At 36.7% G+C, this 10,645-nt stretch overlaps 2 protein-coding genes across 4 annotated transcripts in view; both read left to right on the top strand.

Moving 5' to 3' along the window:
* The first annotated feature begins 21 nt into the window (after positions 1–21).
* RpL23 (ribosomal protein L23) lies at positions 22–3,571 on the top strand. The gene is made up of 5 exons (XM_071685138.1): positions 22–90; positions 1,797–1,880; positions 2,325–2,453; positions 2,691–2,804; positions 3,462–3,571. The coding sequence occupies exons 1-5, from the start codon at positions 78–80 to the stop codon at positions 3,542–3,544; spliced, it is 423 nt and encodes a 140-aa protein (XP_071541239.1). The 5' UTR covers positions 22–77; the 3' UTR covers positions 3,545–3,571.
* A 2,441-nt stretch (positions 3,572–6,012) lies between these two features.
* The window catches only part of hpo (serine/threonine-protein kinase hippo), a 57,775-nt gene continuing 53,142 nt past the window's right edge, over positions 6,013–10,645 (top strand). For 2 of the 3 annotated variants that reach the window (XM_071685129.1, XM_071685128.1), the window contains exon 1: positions 6,013–6,251. In XM_071685129.1, coding sequence (XP_071541230.1) covers positions 6,211–6,251 — 41 coding nt within the window. In that variant the 5' untranslated portion in view covers positions 6,013–6,210. The remainder of the gene's footprint in view (positions 6,252–10,645) is intronic. The other variant, XM_071685125.1, reaches the window with a different exon arrangement.

Below are 10,645 nucleotides of genomic sequence, written 5' to 3'. Positions count from 1 at the left end.
AATCCCTTAAAACCATAGCAATACAAACAATGCTGGCTGCGCATGCGCATTAACCAGCTCCTCATCACTCACCAACCATGTCTAAGAGAGGTGGGTACGACACCAGCGTTTTTATCTTTTCGTTCACTCGTCATCTGTTGTTCTTGGGAACTTCTACCTTGCTAGTCTTGAAGATGAATCCCTTAAGTGATGTCGGGCTTTGCAAGTTTTCGCCAGGAGGCCATATTAACGTGGAATTAAGCGGAGCTCCGATGATAAGATGCATGGATGTTTATGTGTATAACCTGTAAGCAGGAGCTTAGAGATCAAGTCTTATGTGATATTGTTTGTATATAATGGAATGGATTAGGTTACTGAATAGTGACTTCATCTCTTGATACGTGTGCAAAGTGACGAATCTTAAGTGAGTCTGGGGGAATCGACGATTTTGACAGTGGCGACCAGAACTCACTATTTTGAATAAAGACTTTAGACTTTGTCTTATTAAAAGCATTAGACGTGGAGATATCGTGTACAACGAAGTGCAGTTACAGTGGTATTCCTCCCAGCCACCTGGAAGTGGGCAGGAATAAAAAAGGTGTTGATGTAAGGGGTCGTTTCAGCATCTCGATCCATATGGATTCCGGCCCATTCATTTTACTAATTGAAATGTAACGAGGTTTTGGTTTAGGTATTAAAGGTCTAGTTTATCTGTGCCTCACTGTTATCTCTGAATATTATTTGGCGTGTATTACATATGGTTAATCTTGGATAGGTTAAGCTAGATTAACTAACTGTATAATCAGGGTGGGCCAAACAGCCGAGATCTCTGAAGTTAATGGTAATTGTTTAAAATTTATTAGTTTACCTTTAAAAGTTCCAAATTAAAATCTGTGAATTTAACTTTAAAAGTTCAAATTAAGTGTAACCCAGAAGTGTTGCTTATATTTTAAAGAAATTATTAGATTTCGTATTTTCATTTGAGATTTTAAATTGCAGCAGTTTAAAATTAGTGTTGATTCTGTCTTACAGAATGTGGGAATGGTCGTGTTCAATGGAAATGTAATTCTGTGTAGATTGCAGCCAGTGTTAATCGTGGCCCATTGTCAGCACATTTATCAATAAAAGTACGTTCTCGCCCTGCACTGAAATTTGCTTTGGGGAACAGCTAATGCTATATTATGCATGATAGTTTAAATTATCTGCACTTGTAAAGTCATCAATGGGCTGAGCACAGTCTGGCTCTGATCTGTGAGAAAGTATGGTACGGAGAAATTTGTTAAGTTGCTTTGAGAGGAAGACACGTCTGATATCATGAACCGTAATATAATGAGGTGAGGGCTAACTTAAAGAGCCAATTCTTATCCGTCATGGATGATCTAAAGCACCAGTTAAGGTGGTGTGGCTTACGCGAAGAACTGACTCAGTGACTATGCTTCTTAACCAGTTTTTTTTAATAGTTTGCATCTTGACGTTAATTCGTGGTAGACTAGTAGAGGGTGTTAGGTAAGGTTAAGTAGTATGAGTGCTGTGCATGTGTGTTTTCCTTGTTCATTGTTGCTTTAGTCTATTAGTAACTACTGTAATTACTTTTGCAAAAAAAGACAACTTTGTTTCTTCCTTTCCATTTACTTTGACTATTTTGTCCTTACATTTTTTTTGACTATTTTTCTATACATTTGTCATTTACAAAGGTAAGTTAATAAAATTACAAAGGTGGCTCGTGAAGGCAGATAATTACTAAAAGTTATTAAGCTTTTGCATAAAGGATTACAACAGTATTCTTAAGCATTCATGAAAATTATATTTTTCAACAGGACGTGGAGCATCGTCTGGCGGAAAGTTCCGCATTTCTCTGGGTTTGCCTGTGGGGGCAATTATGAACTGCGCAGACAATACAGGTAAGTAGTTATGAGAGTTGATTTTAGTTTTAGTGCTGGTTGTACTGGGAACCATTATGTCTTTACTTAAATGTGTGTATGGCTGGTAACTTGAGGCATACTTCAGATTAATGACTGTTCTGTGTGATATATACTAGGTGTGGATAAACGTAAATTTGTAAGAAAAAATTACAAATTTTATGTAACCTTTTCATTCAAGGGAAAAAAGCATTTTGCTATTTTTTGTGCATTGGGGAGGCTGAGAGAAATATTTGTGAACCAAAGGGCTTACTAACGATTGCCTATTTATTGCCATTGAATGCATGATAAAATGACTAATGTTAAAAGTATCCTCTTCAGGCATTTCTAAGAGCCTTTAAAACTGAATTACTGTTGTAGTAGTATTCTGCATATTGTGATATGTATTTTTATGTATCTATGTGAATTCTTTTTTTTGTGCATTAGGTGCGAAGAACCTGTACATCATAGCTGTTCAGGGGATCAAGGGTCGTCTGAATCGTTTACCTGCTGCTGCAGTGGGTGACATTGTGGCTGCCACTGTCAAAAAGGGAAAGCCAGAGCTAAGGAAAAAGGGTATGTCATTAGAAAGTGGTTTTAGATTTATGTCAGATTTAGTTCATTCTGGATTCATCAGTTTTGTATACTTTTGTATATGTGTATTAACGCCAACAATAATTGCCACAGTTGTGGAGCTGTGTTCATAGGGTTGATGAAAATTTTAGATAATTGTCTTTAGTGCAAAAATCATCATGAAGCATTCCTCATGCTGGTTATAAGTGATTTTTATAATAAAGTGCATTTTCTTTGCAGTGCACCCAGCAGTAGTAGTGAGACAAAGAAAGCCCTACCGGAGGAAGGATGGTGTGTTTATCTATTTTGAAGATAATGCAGGAGTTATAGTTAACAATAAAGGGGAAATGAAAGGTTTGTTTTAAGTGGTTTTATAGTTTTTTTGCTCAAGGGTCTGGAGAGAACTTGTAGGAATGGGAAATTTGTAGGTAATTGGGAGTGGATCTGGCAATGTTTGGAACCATGGTAAGTAAAGTAAGCCATAGGATGGGTGAGGGGGATAAGGTCTGTGGAGCATTGAGCAGTGTGTGGCCACATAGAATGCTTATGTGACAGGATCTTAAGATATGTAGTAATGCAGTGGAATGTGTAAGGAAAGGAGTTCGACCCTGGAAGACATAATGGTTAGATGAGAAAACTGTTAGGGCCAAGGGTATTTCAGAGGAAGATTTTATAAGAACATTTGGGGATTAGAAGAAGCAGAGGCAAGAGAGATGGTTTTAGTGGTCTTGCGAGGCAAATCTGCTAAGTGCCTGGTGAAGTGGCAAGGGATGTTAATGTGAAAGTTTGACTCGCATTGCATGAATTGAAGATGTGTAGGAGTGATTTCAAAGGCTGCTAATCTGATCCATCCCATGAAAATTGTAAGCAGAGCTAATGATAGATGGAGTTCTTGACAGTCATTATCCCTTTGTCACATGCTTAGGTACTTAAGGTGTAGATTATACGAATGTAAGCAGGATAAGTGTAGCCAGTCATCTCAAAAGCTAATGTATTCCATTTGTATTTCAGGTTCAGCCATTACTGGTCCAGTTGCGAAGGAGTGTGCGGATCTTTGGCCAAGGATTGCCTCAAATGCTGGATCAATTGCCTGAGTTTGTTAATAAAGGGGAAAAGAAAAATGTTTTATTTTTTACCTTTATTGTTTCTTAGTGTAGAATTAGATGGACCACTTGATGTCGTAGAGACACTCAACTCACGTAGAGAGCAATGATGTAGAGTATCAATGATGGAATAGGTGGCCTGCTTGGAATGATTAATTAATGGGAAAGAAGGCGAGTAATTGAAATTAAGGAAATACGTAAATGGAGTTGCTTAAGGAAAGTATATTTTTGGAACAGTCAAGTGTGTCATGCATGAGGTAGCCAGATGAGAAAGGATAGTGGATGTGTGATGAAGTTTAGAGGAAGAAAATTCTATGGGCATCAGTTTCAGATAAGGATAAGAGGAGTGGCAGTAGGTCTAGAAGGTGTAGCTGAACACGGCAAATGAGAGATGGGGAGAGAAGCAAAATAGGAAAAAATTGATGGGTGTTCCCTTCGTACTATGATCCTGCATTTAAACCAAGGATTACCATGTTTGCACTACTGTCAGTGCCTAGAACGTGTCTTCATTTTTCTGATACTTTTCTGTCAAGTAATTTGAGGTTTTGAGCATCCATATTCTTGCTGGTTATTTACAAAGTACGGGTATTCCATTTGATAACGTGTATCCAGGATTTTGTAGCCCTATCTGGTGAGTGATTTTGTTCCCTTTTGTGTTGGTGTTATTGGGCTTAGTTTTTCCCCGTTCATTGTAAGGCTCCAGAAGTCTTTAGGGAAGTCCAGGAAAACAGTTGGGCCCTAGTGTAGAAAAGGCAATTTTTATATTTTTTATATGACTCCTTATGAACTGCCAAGGTGTGGAATTCCCTTCATATGTCTTCCTATCTTCATTATAACAATTCCTTCCCTAAGAATTATGTCTTCTGGAATAAGAATATCTACCATTTTTCATATCTCAGTTCGTAAATCGTACATGTAAATGTCTACGTGGTTTTCCAGAGAAAAATAAAATAGCATCCTTGAGAATTGTGTAAATTATCCATTACAAAACAGTGGGCAGCTAGTATGGAAAATAATTGTCAGTAATGAGTTAATGTATGATTGGTAAAGTTATGCCATTCATAAAAGTCTCACCCATGACGTATTTTATTTATAGTTATCCCCAGAATGTGATTTTTCTTTAATAGCTATTACCATTTTCTATGGTGGTAATTTTAGAAAATTTTGTCGCAGTTACTAAAACTCGACTATACTGCAATATTGCCGTCATATTTAGCATAGAACTCGACTTTTCTGCAATATTGCCGTCATATTTAGCAAAGTTTAGCACCTATAAATGAACTGTATATCTGGCTTTTGACGACCCACTCGTTCATTTACAATTTTGTTGGTTTCCTCTCCATAGATAACGTTATATACACCACTTCTGGTTATCTTTTGTCATGTGCTTTAGGACGTACTGTATCATATATATATATATATATATATATATATATATATATATATATATATATATATATATATATATATTTTTTTTTTTTTTTTTTTCCCTCGTCAGTATTTTAGTGGAGACTTGTTATATTGACATCCCACTCTATTGGTCCAGTCCATTACATTATTCATTCAGCAAAGTCATTTATATATTCATTTATAGAGTATGAACTTGTACTTAAAGTTTGTAAAGTCTACCTTATTGTGTCATTAAGTATTACGCTCCATATTTCCCTCAATTATTGTTATGGCTATTATAGTTTTCTGTAGTTCTAACTTTACCTCAAAATGCTATCTAACTAACTATCTATCTATCCTTTTTAGGTTTTATGAGAAATAGATTTTTTATTCAAATCACACGTGGTGTTGTTTGCCACGACCCTAACCTATAATTAGAGTGGTTTCCCATCAATAATCATATCATTATGTGAACCATTATCAGTTTATTTCCTGGTGTAATAAGGAAATAATCCATTCATTAACAGGCGGCAGATAATGGCCTGGTTAAGTCGTTGGCTCTAATGGCTTATTGACTACTTGAATGGTTCATTTAGAGATCATTATATACTAAAATATCCATATTTGGAGAAAACTAGTGATGGATATTAGTTTTTCTAATGTTCACATAAGTGGAAAAAGTTGTAAGTAGATTGTAAAGGGAAATATTAATAATTTCTATTTATGGTTTGAAGATTAACATGAGATAATGACTGAATGAAGATGAATGTGTCATTCTTAGTTATTCTATGATTACGAGATTTATGAGAGAGTGTCAAAAATGTAGTTTATTGATTAAGAAGTTCTTTATAACCGTAATGAAATGTATTACAAGATATGGTGGCTAGAATTGGTGATTGGCTGGCCATGTTGGCTATTCAATCCATCTCGAACTAGACAGGATACTTGTATCTACCTTAATCTCATGGCCTGTGGTGATAATATAACATTTTAATCGGGGGAAATTTGTAAGGGGTGTTTATCAGGAGTTGGAAGGGTGGGTTGGTTGGTTGGAGAGGGGGAAGGAGGTAGGGGAGGGGAAGATGGAAGATGGCGCTTGTGCTGCCTCGCTTGTCGTCCTCGCTGTATTGTGGGTAATCACTGCAGAAGTTAGTGTTTGTGTGCCGACGATGTTATGATAAGGCCAGCCATAACCACTGTGCTTTAATGGGTGCGCTCGCCAGGTGATTTGGAAGGTGATCTGAGGACTGCGAGAGCAAGCCGCCAGGATGACGAGCCTAGAGAACAAGGAGGCCTCGGAAAATAAGAGGTGAGTCTTGATGTGGGGGGAGGGAGGCTGACGTTTTGTTTTGATTGGGGGGAGGGAAGGAGGAGGAGGAGGATTTGTTTTGATGAGAGGGAATAGAGAGGAGGATTTGGTTTGATCTTGGTGGGCTTGGAGGAGAGAGAGATGGCTGGCTGGTTTTGGTCTGCCCCTCTTCAATTTATCCCATCCATCGGAAGAGCCTGTCATGGCCCCTGGGGCTGGATGTGGTCGGGTAGACTAGGGTGGTAATGGTGTGGTTAGTGTGTGTAGTTTGACGCCGTGGTTTCGTTTTACAGTGTTAGTTTGTGGGTGATTATAGGTTTCTAGTCCCTCCCACCTGGTCATGAGGCTTGTAGTTCTGTAGTTTGGTATTAATGGTTGTTAGGTGGTGGGGTAGATATGTGGAGATGTTGTCCTGGGGTGATTCATTCTTCATGGATGTTTTGTGTTCTGGGACTTTTCTCGTCCTATCAACCCACTCGGGATTAATTAATCAATATATTAAAAGTGATTACACTTGGTTGCAATGAAAATTTGTTCGTGTGTGGTGTAGATGATGATTATCATTGTCAGTAACAATGCACTACTACCTGGCTTACACAAGTTAAAGTGAATGAAATTATTTTTTTAGTAATTTGAATCATGGGTAGAGGTCAGCTTTACCTCTATATTGAAACGAGATTTGATGGGAAATTATTTAGATGCATTGTATATAGTTTATTATGACAGAAATATATGGAAAGGACCAATGTATCGTATCCTTCATGATGGATTATGATAGTACTGTAGGATTGACTAATGTACAAGATCATTATATATTTCTACGGAAAAGAAGAATAAATAGAACTTATGAAAACCTCATTTCATTTCCTAAACAGGCAATATTTATCCCAATGTTTAGTATTTTAGTTGAAATAAACTGGTCACACACGAAAACATACCGCCAATTTGGTGCAGGACATTAAGTAGATGACAAAGCAAACAACAAAGTGTTAGTAGGGGATAGAGCTTTAGTTTCACCAAAATAATACAGTATTTTATTAAAGAAATACCATTCATACCCTCAATTGGCTATTGTGCTGCTGCTGATGAATATTAATAAACAGGCACACGACAGAGTGGCCCTTTTTGCCAGCGTCCAGTTTCTTCATGATCCCAGTCATCTGACCAATTGATGGATAGCATATTTCAGGTGTTCCTGTTAGCTAGGAGGGATGGTTAGGGAAGGGTTCTTAGGTTAGGTTGAATTTTTACAAGCATTTTACCTACTTTTACATTAACCGACTCCATGTCTTACTTGAAATGTGAAACATGTTTAACTGTTATGGCCTTAATATTATATAATAAATTGCTTTTAAAATGATAACATTCCAGATCATGCTGTTTAACTCTTATTGTACAATGTTCGCTAAACATTATGGACAAAATCACACACTATCTGAAGGTAGTCTTGATGTGTGGCTGAATTGGTAATTCACCTTTTATATTTCTAGAAGTGTGGCACTTAGTTTTACCTTAATTAGCCCCTAATTTCCTCTGGTAAGATGAATTGATCCACCAAAAGTTGATATGAATAACAACCAAATCTCTCAGAAACTGATGCTGCACTAATTACATTTTTGTTGTATATCATGGTAAGGAAAATGTCAGTAGATGGGCGAGTTAGGTGATGTTTTCTTGCGTTCTCATGATATCTGGGAGTGTTTCGCCTACTCTTGTTAATTATCAGCTTTGCCCTTTGTAGGCCGAAACAATGTATGAAAAGCTAATCAGTGGAAGAAAAAGATATTTTACAAAGTTTTGAAGAAAAAATATTGTGATAACTGATTAGAGAATATTTAAGCAGTTATTTAAGTTACAGTATAACAGAATAACCACCAATTGAGGAAATCCTTCAAAGAAATATGAAAAAGTTTAGCCCTTGGAGTTGATGTATTATGGCTGTTAGTGGAACCAAAGAATGAAATTACACTGGCTAATGTTTCTTCTTTTATGATATTACTGATATTACTGTAGCTACAATAAGGTTAGAGTGATAATTAAAGGTCATTAAGGTCTGGGAAATATAAGATTAATGTAAAAGTAAATGAAATGCATGTAGAAATTGACAGAACCTATGATAACTGCATTTGGCTTTTCTAGGCTGTTAGAATTAACAATATTCTGGATGTTTTTTGAAAAATATAATTTGTAGTCTATGTTTCAATGCAGTTGTTCAACATTGTGTAGTATTGTAAACACAGTGGGATTTTATCATGAAATGCCCCCATGGAGGAGGTGAGAATAATGCATTTCAACTATAACATTGAAACTTAAGGTTGATTTGGGGTTTTAGTTCTCTTTGGTGAGGTTTCCTTGTGTTCTTTTCATTTATAGAATTCTTCTAGCTCCTTTTGCATCATTTACCTCATGTACTTTCTGATCTTAATTGTCCTGTATTTGTTTTCTTTATACATGGATGGATTCCATTGATGAACATGATTGACCATGTGGCCTCACATAAGGTTTTGATGATTTTGTGTCTTACAGTTTTACCTAACTTAGCCCCACAAATTCCCTGATCTTCATAATCCTCGCCACTATGTATGTGCACGATAGATATTGATTGCAAGCATGTTTCCCCACTGTTGATTTATCACCTACATGAAACACAACCAGTTGCTAAGGAATTAAATGAGATTCCAATGTGTATATTAAGATGGTGTCTAAAATAAAACCTATGGGTATTAGTAATATGAATTAGTGAAGTCAAGCCACCACCTTATGTGTTTAGAAGCAATTCTTACAGTACACTTTGGGTTTAAGGGTATTGTTTATAAATTCACACCAGATTTAACTTTAGAATGGTAATGATTTCATTTTTCTGTTACAGTGTATGTATGGAGAGTAAAATACGTGGTAATTGTCAAGTAGAGCATAAGTTGGAGCTTTTATTTTATCTTTGTAACTTTTAAGTCTGTAGATGGTGTAGAGATTTGAAACACAATGAAACTGTAAAGCTGTTGTAAAAGTCATGCAACTTTTAGTAGTCACTAGTCTCTTTGAAAGCCTCCTTGATTTCTGTAGAGGTGAAGCTTTACCTCCTATACATTGTCATTTGAAAGTTATACGAGTGTAAGGGTCTTGTTTTAACATCTAATTTTTTTGATTATAGGTTCACTCACACAAAACTTCCGGTAAACATTATGCCTCACCATGTGACCTGTGCACATTTGGTTTTAACATACTTTGTTTACCTTGTGGTTGGCTGCAAATGACATTAACAGTTTACCTTGTGGTTGGCTGCAAATGACATTAACAAAGTATGTTTTGACTATAACTTTGAAACTCAACATCTGTCAATAATCTTATGGACTTTGAAGGTATAAAGTGTTGTAGGGTAGGTAGCCAGGCTGTAGTGTTTTTGTAGGCCTACTGGCCCCTGCCTCCAACAGCTGGATGCATTTAAGGGGCAACAAAGCAGCCTGGCCTCTGGCCCAGCTGTGGGGGTAGCCTGGCCTCTGGCTCAGCTGTGGGAGTAGCCTGGCCTCTGGCCCAGCTGTGGGGGCAGTCTGGCCTCTAGCCCAGCTATGGCGGCATCCTGGCCTCTAGCCCAGCTGTGGGGATAGCCTGACCTCTAGCCCAGCTGTTGGGTTAGACGACCTCTGGCGTCAATGTAGGACTGTTAAGATCCTCCCTCAGCCCAGCCGAAGACCAATTGTCAAAGAATTTTTTTTCTATTACATCATTTTATTTTGTAGTTGATCCATTGTGTAACTTGTAATTGTATTTATATATGGGGCTGTAATTGATCAGTCTGTGGGCTGTACTATTATTATGTCAATTAGTGAAGTTTTAAGTTATATAGGATATTTATTAACTCTTGCTTCATTACTATTAACTGGGAGGAATAAGATAATTACATGAAGCATTACTCATAAACAGTTCCTCCTAATTACATCTAATTTGCTCTCATTATTATTGTGTGGATTACACTCCTGTTGTTACAGTTCTACCACAATATTTCGTATTTTTTCAAGTTTAACATATAATTGGCTACTTTTGCATTTTTGTTTCAGTTCATATAGTTAATTAACATTGTGTTGTATATATAAGTCGTTTATATTAGGCTCTTTCCCTCATCATTTCATTAATAATGAAATATAAAGCAATTAACATACATGATTTCAACTTTTTATAGAAATGATGGTATTCATGTTAAGCTATGTCGTATGGCTCTGATGATGCACAGAAAATTTTTATGCCCCCAAAATCGTTTTTATTCATCTAATTTGCATATTATGTGGCTTGGGGTATTCTATGCATCCCTAAGGCCAATTGGGGATGTATAGGTGGAAATTAGAAGTTGCTCTATAGACAGTAACAATCTCTGACAAGGTGCTTTGATAGTTCAAACT

Source organism: Panulirus ornatus, chromosome 39, assembly GCF_036320965.1.
Source record: "Panulirus ornatus isolate Po-2019 chromosome 39, ASM3632096v1, whole genome shotgun sequence".
NCBI lineage: Eukaryota > Metazoa > Arthropoda > Malacostraca > Decapoda > Palinuridae > Panulirus > Panulirus ornatus.
Note: the sequence above shows the minus strand (reverse complement) of the source record. Positions and strands in the feature narration are given on the sequence as shown.

What these genes read in the sequence shown, in the direction of transcription:
- RpL23 (XM_071685138.1), top strand. An exon ending in GCCAGAGCTAAGGAAAAAGG is followed by an intron (nt 2,454 to 2,690) that starts GTATGTCATTAG and finishes TTTTCTTTGCAG; the next exon opens with TGCACCCAGCAGTAGTAGTG. An exon ending in CAATAAAGGGGAAATGAAAG is followed by an intron (nt 2,805 to 3,461) that starts GTTTGTTTTAAG and finishes TTTGTATTTCAG; the next exon opens with GTTCAGCCATTACTGGTCCA.